Raw genomic sequence first — 22935 nt, 5'->3', positions numbered from 1 at the left:
AGGCGGTGGCAATGACAAAAAGGCAGGTGGCTGAACTGGAGGTGGCAGAGTTGAGGATGTTGAGATTTTCATTGGGAGTGGCAAGGATGGACAGAATTAACAATAAGTACATTAGTACAGCTCAGGTTGGACAGTTTGGTGGAAAAATGAGAGAGGTGAGATTGAGATGGTTTGGCCAGGCAAGAGGAAAAGAGGAAGGCCAAAGAGAAGGTTTATGGATTTGGTGAGGGAGGACATGCAGGCAGTTGGTGTAAGGGAGGAACATCCGCAGATCAGCAGGTATGGAGAAGGTTGGGAGTTAAGGAGGCAGATGATCCGCTGTGGCGACCCCTAACAGGAGCAACCACATGAAGGAGAAGTGGTTTGGGGTTGTTGTGGTTTGAGCAGCCAAACCTATCTTGGTTCTAGGTAATTGGGCCCAGGATCAGTGTGGCTATATGTTTGTTGCTCATTAGACCAATCACCGAGCAACAGGTAAAAACCCCTTCCCCACACACACAGGGGAGTGGCACATGGTACGCAACCACACTGATCCTGGGCCCAATTACCTAGACAGGTTTGGCTGCAGTAACAAAACCACCCCCGCACCACAATGATCTTAGACAGAATGCACAAAATAGAAACAGGCTGTGATCAAGTTTACTCCCTTTTTTGTAAAGAGGAATCACTCTCGCAAATCTAAGATCATCGGAAAGACCTTGTTCAATAGACAGATTTACAATATGGATGATGCACGGTTTCAGCCACATCACTTTAGAATCTAGCTGACATATGATCAAAACTTGTTGCTTTGGAGCAGTTGAGCGTGTTGAGCATCTCAAGCACAACTGCCTCAGATACCTGTGTTAAGGAGAAGCAATCAGCTTGAACCCACTTGCTGAGTGTACGTGTAAATTGTCAATTTTTTTAAATCTCCTTTTTATCTAAACTTGTATTCCATGGTTGCACTAATGTTACTGTTTTTTGTTTTAAGCCTTTTACTCTTGTAATTGAGATTTTGATAGCTTTCCTGAGTAATTCCTATATTCAACAATCTTCTCATTAAAATAATAATAATAATAATTTTTGATGCTATCCATTAATCGTCTAGCTTCATTATTCAACTTCCTATATTCTGCCCACCTCTGATCATCCCAGATTTTCCGTATTTAAAATATTGTTTATTTTTCTTAATAGCCTGTTTTATTCTTACCTCTCTTAATGGGGCCAGTGTGTCTATAGCTTCTGAAAACATACCTTTAAAAAACACTATTTACCCACATCAGTACAATGCAATACAAGGGACCAGTTATCACAAGGGGTACAAAGAACCAGCCTTGAAACCCCAAAAGATCTGTCGTCCTAATGTCAATATTAAAATCACCAGTTGTGATCACTTCAGATTTAATGAAGTCCTGACACTTTCATAAGTTCATAAAGATTTCTCTAATTAGGTGGCCTGTAATATGTTCCAACTAAAATAGGCTTGCTCTTTAGTAAAATAATATCTAACCATGCCGCTTTAATGTGGTCATTGATTTGGTCTTCTCTCTGATTAAAACCAATATCCACTCTTTTATAAACACTCCACCTTTGTGATTACAATCTTTCCTGACTAAAACATAATTCTCATTCCCATTTCAGCATCCTTAATTGAGTTATCCAGCCAAGACTCACTATTGCATAGAAGTCTTACCTGGTAGATTTTGCATATGAGTGGTATTCATACACTCTTGTCTCTGTCAAGTAATGGCTTGAACTAATGACTTATAATCGACTAGGAAAACCTTAAGTCAGAGGCAGCCCTACCATATATAATAATAAATAAATAATTGAGGTATATTATCTGGTGTTCCTTTAGCCGACATAATGCATTATTGCTTCCTAGAAAGGGGGATCACCATGGAAGTGAATTAGGGAACAACCAACAGGGGATTGACAAAATTACGTAAAAAAAAATCATTATTAATCATAAAGGTGCAATCATCACAGTTTGCTGACTTAAACACAGTGGAGACCTGGTCCATCTTCTGACTTAAATTTGGCTTTCTTTTGGAGAGGGGGGTGGGGCTTCACCAGTTACCTGCTGCATTACTGTGCAAGTTGAACAACGCTTACTCTTAATCCATTTATTTTGAATCGTTGGGTTAATAACCAATCCACTGAGTCTTAATACCTGCTTGTGTTTGGGGTGTGTGTGTGTGTGTGTGTGTGTGTGTGTGTATGTGTGTGTGTGTGTGTGTGTGTGTGTTTTATCTCAAATATCAACAGGGGACCATTAGCACCACAAAAAGGGGAAGCCATTGTTTTTCATCTCTGCCTGTTCTCTTCAAAGCCATCTTTGACACACACACACACACACACACATACACACACACACACACACACAGACACACACACTTCACACACACTTCCACAAAACTAACAAAACATTCAGGCCTGTGATCTTTTTAAAAGATACACACACACACACACACACACACACACATACACACACACACACACACACACACACACACACACACACACACACACACACACACACACACACACACACACCACCCTACCATGTTGTAACGTGGTGTGACTCACTTGCTGTGATCACTTTGTCGCTATTTAAAGGAAGCCTCCATCCTGCAGCAGCGGGTGGTGCAGGTGTTTTTCCTAATTGCCATAAAACCCCAAAAACTCCGAACGCAGGAACCATAACATGTAGTTAAACGAAGCCGAGGAGTAGAAATTTAGGTTTTGGATTATTTGTGAGTGACTGACTGAAGGTTTCCCAAATGGATTTATTGTTATTATTATTATTATTATTATTATTATTATTATTATTATTATTATTATTATTATTATTATTATTATTATTATTATTATTATTTAGGATTCTGATGTTTGTGATGGTGCCGCACACCTCCCAAACTGAATCACATTTTGAATGCATTTTACTCCTCATTGTTTGGTTTGGTGGGTGAGTGGTATTTAAGATAAGATAAAATAAGATCAGATAAGGTAAGACTTAATCAAAAACAATATATATATTGAATGTATAACTATTATTATTATTATTATTATTATTATTATTATTAATAATAATAATAATAATAATAATAATAATAATAATAGATTGAATCATTGGAAACATAATATCAAGTAATAACAATAATTATTATTTACATTAATCATAGTAAAACAATAATAAAATAAATAATACAAATAAATATAATGATAGTATTTAAATGAGGTATATATATACTTCATTTAAATACTATTATTATAATATAATATCAGGGTCTCTATGGGTTCTTAACAAAGTCATTTTTGTTTTTTATCTTAAACCCTTAATTCATAAAATTTTCTTCAATTTGACTATAAGAGGTCTTGATTTCTAGGTCTTAATTACCTTCAAACTTTTGTCTGATTTTTTTAATTTAAATTGTATTTATGCCTCACTGATATTTCAAAGAAACCCCCCCCCAAAAAAGAAAAAAGCTTAATAAAGTATATAAAAATGCAGCACCTTGGCTCCGGGTCTCCCCTGCCATTTAATCACTTGGAATGCACCATGAATATCGTTTAAATGAAATTAGACAAACATGACATCCAGCAGGTCTAATTCCCTATTAATGTGCACTCTTCAAAATACTAAAACACACACAAACATTAATGAGCGGGGGGAGAGGGGAGGGCGTGAGTATGCATATTTGATGGGAGAACTATCCGGTGTTTTGCACCTGGCGACCGGCGGTGTCAGGTTTTTGGGTTGCCAGACGCCAGCAGGGGAATGCTGCGAAACAGGAGAGTGATGACTGTTGATGGTGTCACCGTCTCCCTTTACCTTTTTCTGCTCTTTCCCTCTTTCGCTGATGAACTTTTCAGGTAAGAAGACACCACCAGGACAAGAAGGCGGCATGCCGGCACTGCCAAAAAAATCAGCAGTGGGATGGAGATCGTAGGGCTGGGCGATATTGTAAAAATAAAACAATTAATATCTCAATATCGATAATTTCAGGATTCTTTGGAGAGGACTATTTGAGCTTTCATAAGATGGATGAATGGATGGATGGATAACTGGATGGATAGATAGATAGATAGATAGATAGATAGATAGATAGATAGATAGATAGATAGATAGATAGATAGATAGATAGATAGATAGATAGATAGATAGATAGATAGATAGATAGATAGATAGATAGATAGATAGATAGATAGATAGATAGATAGATAGATAGAAATTAAAAGACAATGTCAATATGCAATATACAGAGAATTTTCTGAAAAATTGTCAATATACAATAAACGTAAAAAATAACAATGTGATATTGAGAAGATAACCAAACATACCAGGTGATATCTAGCTCTATATCACAATATCAATATTATCGCCATATATCGCCCAGCGCCTAGAGGGGAAAAGAAAAGTAAATGAATAAATGAGAGCAAGAGAGAGAGAAACAAAGATGCAAAATAATTCGATTCATGAATTGAAATGCTGTCCCGACCTTCAGGAATCGTAAGGTCACTTTGTTTCCCTGGGAAAAAATAAATCCATATTTTTAAAACTAATCCGACAGTCGGATCTTCCCCCTAGTGGCATTCAGATGAACTGCGTCTTTTCTCTTTACCCCCCTGTGTGCTTTTCATTAAATGAAATTTTCTCTTTCTCTAACATTGGAGTTCTTGCCTTTTAACTGACTTTCATTCTTCTCTTTTACTTTCTTTCCTTTTCGTCTCTCTTATTCTCGTCCGTTCCGTCCATGACGCCTCTGGTTCCACTAACCTCTGACCCCTGCCTTCTGACCACGTCAGGCTGGCAGTACGAGGGTAAGACCCAACTGTCGTCCAACTTCCCCCCCATTCCCTCTCTCTCTTTTTCTCTATCTGCCTTCTTTCCTCCAAATTTTCTCCTTTCTTTCTCTAACTCTTTTTCCCTTCTTATCACCTTCACAACTCTTCTCTCTCTGTTTGCGTCCTCCCCTGTCTTTCTCCCACTCTTTCTTATTACCTCCCCAACTCCCATGTCCCTCCCTCTCTCTCCCCTCATTCCTCCTTTTTTCTCTTACTCTTCACTTTTCCCTCTTTCTTGTTCCTTCTCAACTCCCCCCTTACATCTCTCTCCCTCCATCCCTCTTCATTGTCCTCCTTTCTATCTCCTCTACTTTTTCCCTTTTCCCTTCTTTCTTATTATCTCCCTCTCTCTCCCCTTTCTTACACACACACACACACACACACATACACACACACACACACACACACACACACACCTTTCACCTGTGCTCTGGTTCTCGGGTTGCCTGGTTTCCAGGTTGCCACGTTGCCTGGTTGCTGGGTTGCCAGGTTGCCTGGTTGTCGGGTTGCCACCATCTGTGAAATGGAAACACATGCACGCCTCACTTAGCGGGGCATTGTTTCGTCTAATGATTCTGTGGTGATAAATATTTAAAATTTGAATCACCAGATGGGACAGACATGGGGTGAAATGCCCCTTTACAATGCCTCTGCTGTTTTGGGGGTTTTGTTGTGCAGGTGGTAAGATAAGATATGATAACACTTTATTTATCTTGAGGTGTTGATTTTATCTCAAAAAGAAATAAAAAATCACAATGAAATTATATATAAGGATATTGTTTTTCATGTCAAGGTGAGGAATACCTTTGGGGCAATAAACAAATTGTATTATTTTACTATTTCATGTTAGTTTTATTACATTGTCATCAATGTTATCAATATATTATCAAAACCAAACCTGAAAAAGTCTTAAATTGTCTTAACAATTTTCAATTTGAATGTATGCAGTCTTGATTTCAACATAAACTTTTTGTCCATTTAAATTGATTTTATTTTATTTACTTTCCTGTTCAAAGTTTTGTGGGAAAACAGAAAGCTTCTAGTTACATTTTTTCCAGTTTGTTTATGTTTGACCTAAACTGGAAACTGTTCTAATAACACCTGCTCATACTTTACCTTACCTGCTCATACTTTGTTGAATAAGAGAGAAATTATTTGTTCAAAAAATCTAATCAAAAAGTCTTACATTTAGTGAAATTGGTCTTAAAAAGTATTACATGTAATTATGTGATGCCTGCAGACACACTGAATATGAAATAATATAATATATATATATCCATTTTTTCAGGATTGTAATTCTTATGTATTTTTGCGTTGATGCAGAGTGTAAGCTGTCTCGGTCCGGACCCCCTGCGACAATAGTGACCATTGATGAAGAAAGCCTCAATGGTATGTAATGTACTTGTTTTTTATTTTAATTCTGCAGCCTTGTCATTTCCACTTGAACAAATCCACGTGGCAGAAATATCACCACTGTGCTCATCACACTGATGCTATATCCATTTTGCAATGGCTGGTTGCAAATGTCATGCTGATGTCATCAGATTTATTATTGAAATTATATCATATCATAATTTTTATTAAATAAGTTATATTTGTTATTCATATGTATTATTATTATTATTATTATTATTATTATTATTATTTTAGATGTATTATATATTATGTATATTCATATGATATACATATTTATATCATTATTATATGTTTATAATTATTATTTTAATAATTGTATTAACTTAATATACTATATACTTCATATTATATTTTTCTTTTTTGTGTGAATTCCATTACATTCTAACGACTAAAAAGTTCCATATGAATTGTTTGATCGATCGAACGACTGGTTGATTGTGGACCATAGTCTGTCTGTATTTGTGACCCACTGCAGACTTTAGGTACATTTGGAGGCTTTTGGCTTTTTTGGCATCATTTGAAAGTGAAAAATCTGAGCTTCAAAACAAACTGTTACTTGTGCAAATCAAGCAAATATTTTTAAAGCTATGACTTGTTAATGACAATGGTGTGGCAAACTGTTTTTTTGAGATAATGACCTTCAACGTTTTCCCCCACACATGGCTCCATTCAGCCAGCTCCCAGAATGCAAATGTGTGGGAGAACCAAGAAAGCCACATGGCTGCTTATCACATGGGCACTTGACACCCTGCTGAATGGGGCAATCTCTGCATTGTTCTTGTTCTTCTTTTGTTTTTAAAAAGGCTTTTATTTAACATTAAGAATATACAAGTTTTATAAAAGTGGAATTATTTAGGGGTTAAAAGTGCGGACAACAGAACAAAATGTAGAGTCTATCAATAATATGAGTCTCTGTATACAGTATCAGCCTCGGTGTGTCATTTAATTTATAAATGTGCATATGCCAAATATCCTCAAAGTTCTTGGAGTTATTATGTGAGCTAACCCCAACCCTACCCCAGCTATACTCGGAGAGCCTGTTTGGGGCTCCCTCTTTTCACTTTATTTTTGCCCCTGGCTGCATTTGCAGGTAAACTTGAGAATCTTGTCCATTGCTACTTGTTCATAATCTGCATCACCAACCTCAAAAGACTTCATCACGTCATCAACTTCTACCGTTATAACAACTGTTGTATCGTCTGTCTCCTCCGGTGGTTCTTGAAATTATTCCATTTCATCATCACATTCAGGTTAAAATCCGCTGTTTGAAATGTTCTCCGGGATAACGCCAGTATCAGTTGCAGCATTGCTGACATTCTCTGTATCACTGTTGGAGAACTGACTATCATCGCTGGATAAGTCCAGTACGAGCTGCTTACACTGACTTGGATCTATCGCACTGGTCAGATTAAGGTCCCAATATGATTTCGATCCCCCACCAACTGCTTCTCGTAATCCATAACATTCCCCCCCCACCACAATGATGTCTCCGTGTGTGTGTGTGTAAAAGTAGTACGATTTAAAGGTTGAACTCTATCAAAACGGTTTCACATTGTGACTTCACACCACATGGAATATGGATGAATGATCTTCACCTGGACTTTCGCTTAAAAGGAAACGATCGATCGGCGTTGTTCAGCGCTGTTCAGTGTCTCGGTAAGGGAACTGTGTTTCCCCATGTAATCCAACAGGAATATTTAACTCCACGGTTTAACATTTTTCTACTATTTATAAATCAAACTTGGTTTTGAAAATACGTTGAAAAAACACAAAGGAACACGAATCTGGAAAATCAAATTTTCCTTCTAGAAAGTTTTTTCAACTTATTTGGCTGCTCCTGGCAATTTTAGATAGATAGCTAGCGGATTTTGCTGCAGCGGGGCATGTTTAGTATATTTTTGGGGGGTGTAGGCGGGTGGGATACAGATGGTGTTTGCAGTCATGGTACCAAATGAGCAGCGTGAGGGGGCGGAGCTTGTCACCAGGTTGTCGTCACGGCAACACCTGAGGGACTTAACACTGCATTAAGCAGATGTGCAGCAGAGCTGAGGGTCAGTGGTCCATAAGTGTTTTACTCCTTCTCTCCTCTTTTCCCTCTCATCCCTCTCTCATTTTTCTGTCTCCTCTCCTCTCCTCTCTTCTCCTCTCCTCCCTCTCCTCTCTCTCAACTCCCTCACTCCCTCTGGTCAACACCAGCTGCTTAATGGATCTAACCTCTCCCCCTCTACTCTCTCTCTCATCCTCTCCTCTCCTTCTCTCCTCCCTCCCTTCTCCCTCTGGCCTCTATGCCAGCACTAGCCGCATTATAGATCTCACCTCTCCTCCTCTCTCAACACCAGCCAACACCTCCATCTTCTGCTTCTCCTCTATCCTCCTCTCCTCGCTCTTCTACTCTCTCCCCCCTCTCTTCTTCTCTGTCTCCTCCTCTTCTCTACTCTCTATCTTCCTCTCTCCATCTACTCCTCTCCTCTCATCCCTCTATCTCCTCTCCGATGTCTCTGTCTTCTCCCCACCTCTCATCCACCCGACGTATCTCCTCTATCCTCCTCTTCTCCCTCCCTCTCTTCTCCCTCTCTCCTCCCTCTGGTCTCCATGTGGACACCAGCCGCTTGATGGATCTCACCTCTCCTCTTTCTGTTTTTTCTCTTGCTCCTCCTCTCCTCCCTCTCTTCTTCTCAGTTGCCTCCTCTCCTCCCTCTGGTCTCCACGTTGACACCGGCCGCTTGATGAATCTCACCTTTCCTTCTTTTTCTCTCTCCATCTCCCGCTCTTCTCCTCCCTCCTCCTCTTCTCCTCTCTCCTCCTCACCTCCCCCTCCTCCCTCCATCCCTCCTATCCTCTCCTCCCTCTATCTCTTCTTCTCCCTCCTCCTCGCTCTGTCTCCTCCCCCTCCTCTCTGTCTTCTCTCCCTCTTTATCTAACCCCTGCCCCCCCTTTTATTTTTTTTCTCTCTCCTTTCCTCCTCCTCTCCTCCCCTTTGCTTCTCTTCTCTTTCTATCTCCTGTCCTCTCTATTTCCTCTCTTCTCTTCTCTTCATCTCCTCTCCCCTCTCTTTTCCCCCTCCATCTCCTCTCCTTCCTCACTCCCCCTCCTCTCCTCTATCCTCCTCTCTCTCTCTCTTTCTCTTCCTCTCCTTCTCCATGTGATGCTGGGTGTGCAGGTTTCTTGCTGTGGTGTGTGTGTGTGTGTGTGTGTGTGTGTGTGTGTGTGTGTGTGTGTGTCTGTGTGTCTGTCTGTGTGTGTGTGTGTGTGTGTGTGTGTGTCTGTGTTTGGTGGGAGTAAATATTTAACAGTCAATAAATTTAATTTCCTAAAGAAGTTCATTCATATGCTGCTCAAATTTGAGGGGATGGTGTGTGTGTGTGTGTGTGTGTGTGTGTGTGTGCGTGTGTGTGTGTGTGTGTGTGTGTGTAGCAGCTGGTGTGATCAGAGAAAGTGTTGTTTGAGGAGGTGCAGCAGGTGTTGCCCTGCAGGTACTAAATCTGTAGGTTTACACACTGGGATTAGCAGGAATTCCAGGTGTGTGTACTTACAGTACATTACTGTCTGTCTGTCTGTCTGTCTGTCTGTCTATCTGTCTATCTATCTATCTATCTATCTATCTATCTATCTATCTATCTATCTATCTATCTATCTATCTATCTATCTATCTATCTATCTATCTATCTATCTATCTATCTATGTATCTATCTATCTATCTATCTATCTATCTATCTATCTATCTATCTATCTATCTATCTATCTATCTATCTATCTATCTATCTATCTATCTATCTATCTATGTATCTATCTATCTATCTATCTATCTATCTATCTATCTATCTATCTATCTATCTATCTATCTATCTATCTATCTATCGCTCTCCTTTCTCTCTCTCTCTCTATCTATCTACACCAATAATTTATATTGTGCATATAATTGCACTATTCGGTTCATCTTTTTTAATATATTTGGCTATTCCTGTATTTTTTCTATTTTTATTTAAACTTTTACGATTTTTATGCAATGTCTTGAGAGAAATCCTAAAGACCTAATCAATCCTCAGCACAGCAAATTCGTATATGAAAAGGAAAATGTTCTGATTCTGATGAATGCAAATTTTTAATTCAGCTTTTCTGTCACACCATCGGCCGATTCGTGTGTGTGTGTGTGAATGTGTGTGTGTGTGTGTGTGTGTGTGTGTGTGTGTGTGTGTGTGTGTGTGTGTGTGTGCATGTGTGTGTGTGTGTGTGTGTGTGTGTGTGTGTGTGTGTGTGTGTGTATGAAAGAGGGGAGAGAGAGGGAAGTAATGAGAACGTGTGTGTGTGTGACGCCTATTTTTAGGGGGCTTTCATCGATAGTGCACAGCAGAGACTACATGTTGCAGGGTTTGCGAAAGCGTCGCACCCATACACTGTGTGTGTGTGTGTGTGTGTGTGTGTGTGTGTGTGTGTGTGTGTGTGTGTGTGTGTGTGTGTGTGTGTGAGGGGATTTGTTCTAATCCCTGTCATAAAGATCTCATTTACCTGGGATGCGCCTCCTCCTCCTCTTCCTCCCACGCCTCCTTTCATTCATCCCCGACTCCCCCCTGTAATGGAATGTAAAATTGACCAAAGCAATTATCCTCCCAAATGTGCTCGATCTCCGTGGCTCCACCTCCCCCCGTTACACCAAACAATACGATTACATCTCTTTTTACATTAGTTTGTTCGTGTGCACGTTCACGTCCCTGAACAGAGGAACACAAACAAGGTAATCACTCGCCTCCTTCCAAAAAAAACAATTTTCAAATCCCCCTCCCCCCTCTCTTCCCACTTCCTTGGGCCCCCTCCATCTATCCCTCTCTTTCCGCCCCTCCCCCCTCGTTCCATTTGCCTTTCCCTTCCCCTCTCTGATTTTTCGGGTTCAAAATCAAAAGTAAAATCACTTCCTCTCTCTCCCTCCCTCCCTCTCTCTCTCCTCCCTCTCCACCCCCCCCCCCTCCCCCCATAGAGCAGCTGTAGCTCCACTCAGCCCAACAGACTCTGAGGCCTCCAGGGGCAGAGGGCTACCTCAGCACTAACCTTAGCCATGATCAGAACATTTCAAAGTGTCGGTGGTCGGTGGGTTTTCACCCTCATTTGGTCTGTGCTGGAAGTGACTCGGGTGCGATAATGGGCGAAATGGATGAAGGCGAAGGGAGGGAGGAAGGATGGGAAGCTTTAATGCCAGATATAACAGTGCTTGCTTCTGAAGAAGTGGGTCGAAAGGAAGTGGTCGGCCATCGAGGGAACAGCGAGCTTGTGGCTCAAATCAAGCGTCACATGTTTCATTTATGGAGGCTGCCGCTCCTTGACAGGTGCCAGACATAACACGAAAATCTGCGCTCCAGAAATGAGGACGTCGCAACTGGAAAGAAATTTTATATATATATATATATATATATATATATATATATATATATATATAACATTTACTTGAAAAAAAAAAAAGCTTCTTTTGCGTTAACAGGCGCTTAGAAAACTTTTTTTTTCCTGATTTCCTGATGCAGTTACAGGCCGCCTCCACCTCCAGACCACTTAATTTCCTGGTTTTCTGTTTGATTTTTTTCTCCCAACAAGTACCTTCATTTTTTTTTTTTTTAGGGGAATGGATGTAAAGCGATCTGCATGGAAAACGAATGGAACGAAGGGTGAATTTGAAACGGCACATGTCGTTGTCAATGTGTTGCCAGCCGTCTGCACCTCAGTCTGAACACACTGTGCAATGTGTTTAGCAGCAGATTGGTGAAAACCTGTAATTCATTGCGATGGTGAAGTTAACTTTTCTGCATTTTCAGCGTTCATTTTAACATTTCATTGTCATTCATTAGTCTTCATGTCTTCATGATAAGAGAGTGAACTAAGTGCTTAGTAATTGAGCTTAATTAATTAGCATCGTCATGGCGAGCATGATAACAAAGCAGATTCTCATCGATACTAGAGCCAAGATCTAATAACAGAGACTGACAAACAAAAACATTTGAATTTGGCGAATTTTCAATAGATTGTCACTATTGTCGCAATACAGTTGATAAACTAATTTTTCACACAAGTTTGAGAAAATGGTTCATGAGTTAATGTACCTGTTCAGATAATCATATGTCATGCTTTGCCAGGTACCGTTTCAACATGAGCCAGATTTTTTTTAACTTTTAGTGCTAAAATCAGTTATTTGTCAAAGTTGTTTTAGGGTGTGTGTGTGTGTGTGTGTGTGTGTGTGTGTATGTGTGTGTCGGGGTTGGTCTGTGGGCATATGGATACATGTGTTTAGCATTTGTCTGTGTGCACATGGGCCCACACAAAGACACACACGCACAAATAAATGTGTCTTTGTGTGTGTGTGTGTGTGTGTGTGTGTGTGTGTGTGTGTGTGGGTGTAGGTGTTTGTGTAAACCATAACCACATTTCGGTGAAACTGCAGAATTCCAATAAGCAGTGTGTTCTTCCTATTATCGGCGTGTTGCCGTCCTTATGAAGCTCAGGGCCCCATCTGTGTTCAATCTGAGATAAAAACGTCATAAGTTGTCATAAATCATGAATCAGTCATTATTTTGCTTCCTTTCTTCTTTATGGTTCCTTGTTGTCTGGTCTGACGCTCAGCATAAAGACACGGGAACTAGCTTTCCGTGGTATCGCGCCCCCGCTTCAGACTTTAAGCACTTAAGCCCCATTCCAGCAGGATTAGTTTTATAGTCGGTTTGTGCAGTAATTTAAAAAAATGGGACGGTATTGTCTGTTTCATTCATGTGGGATTGTTGGTCTTCTGTAATTTATTTTGTAAATACTTTGGAAATTACTAGGGATAGCCCGGATGTAAACCACAATTAAACACAAAAGTATCAAGAAGGTTAAAGACCAAGTCCAAAAAGTCCCAAAACTACAGATATTACAGATTTCTATGCGATTAAAACCATTGAACCTGTTGGTAATCACTTAAATCACTATTAGCTGATTTTAAAAAAGTTTTACTTGATGCATCACAACAAACAATAATGACCATTTTATATAGTGCTTGATCTACGTGTGCCATATAAAATCTAATTGAATTATGACTAATAACTTAATAATAATAATAATAATAATAATAATAATAATAATAATAATAATTATTATTATTATTATTATTATTATTATTATTTTTATTTTTATTTATTTTTTTATTTTTTTTAAGTAGTGATAATTTTAAACAGTTAAAACAGTGGATTTGTGACTGGGTGACTATATTTCTAAGTGAGACTTTTTGGTTGTTTAATATGGACATTTTCTGATGTCATAATCCACACTTTTGAATGTGTTTGTGTGTATGAGATGGATAGTTTGGATTTTTTTTATACTGTAAATGGTTTGTTTTCTACTAGAGTGATAGGAAGTAGAAAGATGGGCAACACTTTTTTCTTGTTTGTATCAAATCCTCACAACTCCATAATTTCCATCCGCTATGGCCATATAAAGAACCAACAGCTTCCTGTATGTAGAAAATAAAAGTGCGGCTGAAAGGCTTTTTTGATACACGGAAGGAACTTCCAAAATGCACATCATGTACAGCGTGCAGCAAAGGGGATCCCCAGTTAAATAAGATACCAGAAAGAGCAGAATCCTCCATTGGCCATTGATGATCCGTGTAATAACTTGAGGATGCATACTTGAATTTGAGATTCATACCTTGGCTCCATAAACTGTTCCAAGCCATTGGATGGGTAATGTAATAATTTATCAGCGGGTATTTTGTTTGGTCCACTAAGTCTGAGAGGTTCTTCATTTAACTAACTTCATGAAACGAATGTCCATGAAAGGGTGCGAGCTCCACACTATTGATTAATTCATTCTTTTCTACATGTTTCAGTGTATTTGACCAAATTTAATTGAAGAGACAAAAATTGGAACAACAATTATGGCACGTGGCCTCTTCCTGAAACAACTGTAGCAATAAAGGAGAAGAAAAGAGAAAGACGTATGATGGCTGTGTGTGTGTGTGTCTGTGTGTGTGTGTGTGTGTGTGTGTGTGTGTGTGTGTGTGTGTGTGTGTGTGTGCAAGGGAGTGATCCCCAATAAGTGCTGAAGGGGAAGGTCCGAAATTACCGTAGTGCCTCCTCAGCCATCCACGAACCCATTACACTCAGACACCCTACGGCCGCAAGGACAGCCGAAAGTACTGCGCAGAACAACCCCAAACCCGCAGAGAAGCCAAGAGCCCACAGAGCATTTGACCCCAAACTGCTCCTGATGAGCCATGAGTATGGATAAGTTTTAAGTCTCACTTTGAACAAAAGTGTATGCTGTAATGCAATCCAAATCAGACCCCAAATGCCCAAATAGTCTCTCATCTTTGTCTCATTGATGTCTCCTACTTTTGTCTTTTAGCAAAACGGGTCCTCTCCTTCAGTAACTCGGAGATTATATCAAATAGGCTTGAGCAACTAGGTGAATATAACGGCAACTGGCGATTGATGGGGTTTTTTTTTTGGCAATTTTTATCCTTTTATTTTGCAAATTTAATGACCTGTAAAGCAAAATACAGTGTGCGAATAGAAACTGGTATTCTGCAAAGCTGCTTTAACCGCACTTGGTCGCGTGTTTTTCTCCCCGTCTGGAGAAATCTTCAAAAAGAAGAAATGGATCACTGGAAAACCCTTTTCCAGGTCATTCCAAAATTCCTGGTTGTTGGGCTGAAGGTTGCCCTGCCGGTAGAAAGATTTTGATGTCGCCCAACCCTCGTGTCAAATCAAAAACGTTAGCAGGTTCCAAACAACTAATGGTGAGAAGACAAGCAGCCATGACACTCCCTGGCGGCCTCCACGGACTCATTAGTTTCTCTCTCTCTCTCTCTCTCTCTCTCTCTGTCTCTCTCTCTCTCTCTCTCTCTCCCTAAGTAAAGTTGACGCTGGCTTCCCTCTCGTCCCCAGATCTCCATCCATTGGTCCAACGCTGTCCTTTCTTTAATTTGTTCCCTGAGTTTACTCAAGTTCAAGTTCAAGTTCAAGTTCAAGAGATTATTTGTCACATACATAAACATACGGTCATACATATATGCAGTGAAATGTCATGACACCCGGTGATTACGCACAATAAGCTCTATAAATACTAAAAAATACCTAAATGTGCGTAATCGACACAAGGTGCTCGCGCAGGCAGCCGCAAGGGGAGGCGCCACAATCGCGATTCTGGGTCCTATAATTATATAATAGAATTAATTGACTGTGTTGTATTAAATATACATTTAAATCCTCCTAAAAGTAATTTTAAATAGCATTACATCGTCGTTTTCCTTCCATCTGTCTCTCTCGCTCAACTCTCGTCTCGCCTTTTTATGCATTCCTGTCTCATTTTGCCCTCCAGGAAGTAATTAAAAACATTTCAAGACAAAGAAATAAACAAACAGAAAAAAAAATCAAATGGTACATAAATATCATTTTGGAAGCATGTTCACTTCTTAAGATGCATCATCGTGTCGCCTCTCTCCAACAGCTTGAACCCATAATTCCTAAATCCTCACGGAGGGATTCCCTAGTCTGCTTTGAAGAGCCAACAATGATGTCTCAGCGTTTTGAAGGTCTGACAATAAAGCCAATTAGCCGGTCAAATTCTGTTTGTCAGATTAGCCAATTTTACATGATAAAAAAATCTATATCTTTAATTAATAGGGACAGAGGGTTGCGTCAGGAAGGGCATCCGGCGTAAAAACCATGCCAAATCAAACATGCGAACAACAAATCTGACTTTCATACCGGATTGGTCGAGGCCCGGGTTAAATTGTGCTATTGTCGGCCAAAGAAGCAGAAGAGGGGGAAGGCGTGTCCAGAGACAGCAGGAGATGAAGAAGAGTAGGAGAGTACAGTTGAGAGTAGAAGCTTTGAACGTTGGCACTATGAAGGATAAAGAGAGAGAGCTGGCTGACATGATGGAGAGAAGGAAGGTAGATGTACTATGTGGACAAGAGACCAGGTGGAAGGGGAGTAAGGCCAGGAGTACAAAGGAGCCGGGTACAAACTGTTCTACCATGGAGTGGATGGCAGGAGATGGGGTAGCGATAGTCTTGAAGGAAGAATATGTCAAGAGTGTTTTGGAGGTGACGAGAGTGTCAGACAGAGTGATGAGCATGAAGCTGGAAATTGATGGGGTGATAATGAATGTGGTCAGTACATATGCTCCCCAAGTGGGAGTGAGATGGAAGAGAAACAAGAATTCTTTAGTGAGTTGGATGTAGTGGTGGAGAACGTCCCCAAGGGAGAGAGAGTGGTCGTTGGCGCAGACCTCAATGGGCATGTTGGTGAAGGGATCAGAGACATAGGTGACAAGAAGGTGATGGGTAGGTATGGTGTCAAGGAGAGGAATGTGGAAAGACAGATGGTTGTGGATTTCGCCAAAAGGATGGAATTGGCTGTTGTGAATACGTATTTCAAGAAGAGGGAGGAACACAGAGTGACTTACAAAAGTGGAGGAAGGTGCACACAGGTGGACTACATCTCATGCAGGAGGTGCAATCTGAAAGTGACTGCAAAGAGCTAAGTGACTGCAAAGTAGTGGTAGGGGAGTGTGTTGCTAGGCAGCATCAGATGAGGGTCTGTCGGATGACTCTGGAGGCCAAGAAGACGAAGAGAGTGAAAGAAGAGCCAAAGATAAAATGGTGGATGTTGAAAAAGGAGTGTTGCATGCAATTTAGGGAAGAGGTAAGGCAGGCAATAGGTGGGAACGAACGGTTACCAGATGACTGGGAAACAACTGCAGAAGTGGTGAAGGAGACGGCCAAGAAGGTACTCGGTGTATCATGCAGGAAGAGGAAGAAAGACAAGGACTCTTAGTGGTGGAATGAGGAAGTACAGGAGAGCATAGAGCAGAAGAGGTTGGCGAAGAAGAAATGGGATAGTCAGAGAGATGAAGAAAGTAGACAGGAGTACAAGCTGATGCGGCGCAAGGCGAAGAGAGAAGTGGTAAAGGCAAAGGAAAAGGTATACGACAAGTTGTATGAGAGGTTGGACAGTAAGGAAGGAGAAAAGGACTTGTACCGATTGGCAAGACAAAGGGACCAAGCTAGGAAGGATGTACAGCAGGTTAGGGTGATGAAGGATAAAGATGGGAATGTGCTGACTAGTGAGGACAGTGTGTTGAGAAGGTGGAAGGAGTACTTTGAGGAGTTGATGAATGAAGAAAATGAGGGGGAGAGAAGAATCAGGGAGATGTACAGAGCTGTGGTAACTACAGTATAGGGGAATAAAGTTGATCAGCCACAGCATGAAGCTATGAGAAGGGGTAGTGGAAGTTAGGTTAAGAGGGGAGGTGGGGATCAGCGAGCAGCAGTATGGTTTCATGCCAGGAAAATGTACTACAGATGCAATGTTTGCTCTAAGAATGCTGATGGAAAAGTACAAGGATGGCCTGAGGGAGTTGCACTATGTCTTTGTGGATTTAGAGAAAGCATATGATAGGGTGCTGAAAGAGGAAGTGTTGTATTGCATGAGGAAGTCGGGGGGGGGCAGAGAAGTACGTAAGAGTGGTACAGAATATGTTTAGGGCAGTCAGGCAGTAGTAAGGTGTGCAGTAGGCTTGACGAAGGCATTCAAAGTGGAGGTGGGATTGCATCAAGGATCAGCTCTGAGCCCTTTCTTGTTTGCAATGGTGATGGACAGGTTAACAGATGAAATCAGGCAGGAGTCTCCGTGGACTATGATGTTCGCGGATGACATTGTGATCTGTACCAAGAGTAGGGAGCAGCTTGAGGAGAGCCTGGAGAAGTGGAGGCATGCATTAGAGAGAAGAGGAATGAAAGTCAGCAGGAGTTAGACAGAATACATGTGCCTGAATGGGAGGGAGGGCGGTGAAAAGCTGAGAATGCAAGAAGTGGAGGTGGAGAAGGCGGATGAGTTCAAGTACTTGGGGTCCAAAGCAGTGGAGAATGCGGGAGAGAGTTGAATAAGAGAGTACAGGCAGGGTGGAGTGGGTGGAGAAGAGTGTCCGGGGTGATCTGTGACAGAAGGGTTCCAGCAAGAGTGAAAAGAGGAAGACCAAAGAGAAGGTTAATGGATGTGGTGAGGGAGGACATGCAGGCGGTTGGTGTAAGGGAGGAAGATGCGCAGAACAAAAGGTATTGGAGGCAGATGATCTGCTGTGGCGACACCTAACGGGAGCAGGCGAAAGAAGAAGAATTATAAAGGAAAAAAAAAAACAGTGTGGAGAAGTTCCCTGGGTTCGTAGGTTCTACTTATTTGTCAGGCCAAAAATAAAAAAAAATATCGATAATATTTAAAATTATTTTACCACAAATACCTTGATATTGATCATTTATCTGTATTCTTGGGATGACAATTGTTTCTTTCATGAGATATTTACACACAAGAAATTTGGACATAACCAATCAGTCTAAATTAAATTAGACTATCGTAAATTGATGTAAAAACGTCAGAATTGGCGTATATGACACACAACATCTACTGTCACAAAAACTCTGGATGTACTTCAATGCAGCAAGGTAAATTCAATCAAATTTTACTTTACTAACATACTGTAAAAACTACAATAAAGTAGTAACAACAAATATCATGTATTTATAGATTTGTAAAATTAAATGTATTTATGTCATTGTTATGAAAAGTAATTACAAAAGTAATAAGTGTTATTTTTACAGATGCTGAAAAATAACCGAAAAATGTAAGAATATAAATAAGCCATTGTCCAAAAATCCAGTCGTCAAGGTCATTTACAATATAAAAAAAAAAGAGCTGAAGAAACGAGACAAGCAACCAGGAGACGACAGATGCTGCATTTTAAGATTCAAGAGGTGTATTTGTCACATACATATATATACTTTCATACATAATGTGCAGTATTCAAGTAAACTCAGAAAATTGTGCTGCGTACCCGTGTATTGCTACCTGCAGCTATTATTATTATTATTATTGTTATTATTATTATTATTATTATTATTATTATTATTATTATTATTATTATTATTATCGTTTTTTTTGTTGTTGTTATAAGAGGATATTCTGATTTTTAGCCCAGGGGTTGGTGTTTTTCAGACTAAAATGATCTGAAACACGTTCTCGTTGGAACCGGGATGTTTAAGACGTCGAGATTGATCAACATTGATGTGCATTTGGAAGAAATTTCTGAAAAACTGTTGTAAATTTAAAAAAGTAGTCGAACGTTTCGATGAGTTTCAAAGTCCTACTTTAATGAGGAGCAGGGCGCTTTGTGACATCATCATCTGAGTTATATAAGTCCAAGCTTCGCAACTCAGAAGTCAATACATTTAGCGACTTGCACCTTGTGGATTGCACAGTATTTGCTACGTGTAGACAGACATCCCAAGCCGGTGCTGTGTTTAATGGAATCTCGGAAAACTGTAACTCGTGCTGCGTTTCACAAAACCCTGAAAAATATAATCGGTCACAGAGGGCGTTTTCACACCGCACGAAGTTCGAAGAACCTTTGGAGGATGATGACTAATAATTAGAAAGTTGAAAAAGTCATAAAAACAGAAATGTAAGGTGAATAACTGATTTATTTACCTTCCTGAAGATGGACTTGTTTTTGTTCTAAAAAGATAACATCAAGTTATCTTCATGAATATTATTTTATTTGACAACTTGGCCTAAGTTGTAAACTGTCTCTTCCTCTTTCTGAATGTTTGCTTATTTGTTGTACTACAAAGATGTTACCTACCATGTGATCTTTGTAAATACTGTGATATTTTGATTTGTTGTTTTGTCAAAATGTTTTGGCCAACTTTTCAATAAAACAATTATCTGACATGTGTTATCAGGATTTCTCCAAAATTACCACTCCGCTCTATTTTACAAAAAAACACCTTTGATTCAAATATGCTTAATTGGTTTGAGATTGAAGCATTGGGAAATTTTGAATTGGTGTGGATATAACATGATGTGTTTTATGGAACTTCGGAAAACTGTAACATGTACCTAACATGACTAAACTGGACCCCGTGTATTGCTGCCTGCAGCTATATTTATTTTTATTTCTGTCCTTGGCATTTTTCGTCTAAAACTGTCTGGTGCACCAAAAACGCTGAACCTATATTGTTGAGGTCTTGCTAGAACTGGGACTTCTCAGACAATTTGTGGTTCAAGCTTGTTCCATATCAATCTACATTTTGGAGCAGGAATTAGTGAAAAACCGTTGAAAATTAATCGGAAGTTGCAGAACATTCGCTCATCGTTGATATGCTAAAGTTCTACAACAAGTTCGACACAAGCTCTGCTGAGTTTGTGGAGTGGGGTTGCTTTGTGACATCATCATCAAATTTGTTATATACACTACTCAAAAAGTTAGGGATATTCGGCTTTCGGGTGAAATTTCAGGATGAACCTAAAATGCACTATGACCTTTACAGGTGAACTTAATTTGACCTTCTCTAAACTTTTCATGCACATCCTGGTTCATTTTAATTGGTATTTAAACAGTCCTCTTCATCATGCCGTTCACATTTTGACATCATGAGACCAAGACGACACCTAACAATTGATCAACAGTATCTCGCCATTGCGAGGCTTCAAACGGGATGTTCTCAGAGGGAAATGGCCACTGAGCTTAGAGTGTCACAGAGTGTCATCAGCAGGTTGCAACAGAGATACAGAGACTGGAAGAGTCACAGAAAGGCATAGAAGTGGACGTCCTCTGGCCACATCCCACACTGATGAGCGCTTCATTGTGAACAGTGCCCTGCGGAACCGGAGGATGAATGCCACTTAAATGCCTGGGCTGGGGATTTAAATATTTGCCCTCTGGATCACCAGAAATCGTATTTTCATTGTCATCACAATATGAACAGCCGCAATAAACACATCGCAAAAGACTGAAACGCGATGGATAAGAAAAATCATTTTATTCACATGCCGCATTCATAGTAAGTTGGCAGAATTTAGATGTTCCTTACTCACCCCCAAGTCAGTCAAAAACATATTCTGTGTTTTTGTCCTCTTACATTGAGTTTGCTTGCAGCTCCAGAGCAACGGGTCTGAATCATGTCCTTTATTTTAGTCCCAAAAGTTAAAAAAGTTGATGAAATGTCTCTGAGGGACATGCAGTGTTCAGTCCATTAGAATGGAACCGTGTTGTTGAGAACTTCCACACAGAGTCATTTCCTTTCACAGAGACACTGTGAGGCAGGACTCTGTGGACTACAATTTTAGGATAAAGTAATAACATGCAACAAGTGTATTTACTCTCATAGTGGTCTCTCTGTCATGCACAGACAGGGCTCCTACATTACCCACAATGCAATGTCTTAAAGCGGCAGGACCTGTCACTACCTGATTTGCCCTGGAATTGTGTTTAAAAGGACAAACATTACAGTTTGCTTATGTTTAATTTATATTTGTTTAATTGTTATTTATTTATTATTTATGAGTTGTTTTCCCCCAGATATTGTTTTTATTTCAAGAGATGTTTTTGTTGATTTTAGAAGAAAATATTTTTAAGGCAGGTGGGAAATTTTACTTTAATTTTCTATAGTTCTAACATCATATTTAAATTAATGTTCTGTTTAATTGATTGGGTATTCACGTGCAATTTGTTCAATAAAAGCATCTTCGAAATAATTTATTTAATTTCTTAATTCAGATGCATAGGCTATTAAATTTATTGGGGCTATGTTAGCTGTTTGCCTATTAAAGCAGGAAGACAATAGGAACTGTATAGCTAATATGCACACATCAATATTTGTTTATGTATCACAAGTCATAACGTTAACGGCATATTTAAGGTTGTCAACTGTTATTTTGTGCTTTTTTTTTTTTTTTTTTACGTAGGCCTATTGGTTCATGCGCCATTACCTTACCTTAGGTACCGTTTTAAAAGTATTGGTTTCGCACCGGTATCGTAAAGAAACACAAACAATACAAACACAAGTCTTAACATACTAACTGTAGGGGCTGATGATTCGTTCAATGGGACTCGGAAAATTGTAACTCGTGTTAGTAACAATTCTGCGTGTCACCAGGACTCTGAAAACTATAACTAGTGACAGAGAGTTGTCAGAGAAATTTGTAATTGGTGTCTATACAAAATGATGGTGTGTTTTACAGGAACTCGGAAAAATGTAATTCGTATTTAACATGACTAACCTGGACCCTGTGTATTGCTGCCTGCATTTATATTTATTATTATTATTATTATTATTATTATTATTATTTATGTTAATTATAATATTCTATAATTATTAAATTATTTATTATATTATACAGCCCTTTCAATATTTGAGGCTCAGGATTTAGCACCGCGAGTTGTTTGGAATTATTTCTTACATAAATGAGAGAATTGATTCGGTATTGATTGAATGATTAGTGAGTGCCTTCGTTTTGTTTTTCGTCCTCGTCATACAGTATATTGTTGATTTATTTATGTCTTCATTAGTCATTTACATTTTGGCTCTTAATGAGATTACGGAACATTCATCAATTTATTCATTCTGCAGCTCATGGTGATGCGCCCCCTGGCTGGGCTTAATCTTTGTATTAGGCTGATCAGACATTAAAAAAGATTGGCCACTATATTTCATGATTCAAATTGAATTTCCGAGTAGATTATTGTCCACAGGATATAGGATTTTACTTACAAACCTTCTTTTACAGCCTATTTTCTAAAATCTCTGAAAGCCTCAATCATTTATTCAAATATCCAGTGCTCCACAGCAGTTTTTCCCGACTTTTTTTCTTCCACGGTACACTTTTTACA

At 39.5% G+C, this 22935-nt stretch overlaps 1 protein-coding gene across 1 annotated transcript in view; it reads left to right on the top strand.

The window, feature by feature from the left end:
- The window catches only part of LOC307242687 (protocadherin-15-like), a gene marked incomplete at both ends in the record, with an annotated part of 287981 nt that overhangs the window by 17622 nt on the left and 247424 nt on the right, over positions 1–22935 (top strand). The window contains 2 exon segments of the mRNA XM_080017227.1: positions 4792–4806; positions 6154–6219. Coding sequence (XP_079873353.1) covers positions 4792–4806; positions 6154–6219 — 81 coding nt within the window.

This window comes from Zeus faber (assembly GCF_960531495.2).
Source record: "Zeus faber genome assembly, chromosome: 16".
Lineage (NCBI taxonomy): Eukaryota > Metazoa > Chordata > Actinopteri > Zeiformes > Zeidae > Zeus > Zeus faber.
The sequence above is the reverse complement of the archived record's forward strand: the minus strand, read 5'-3'. Positions and strand labels throughout refer to the sequence as shown.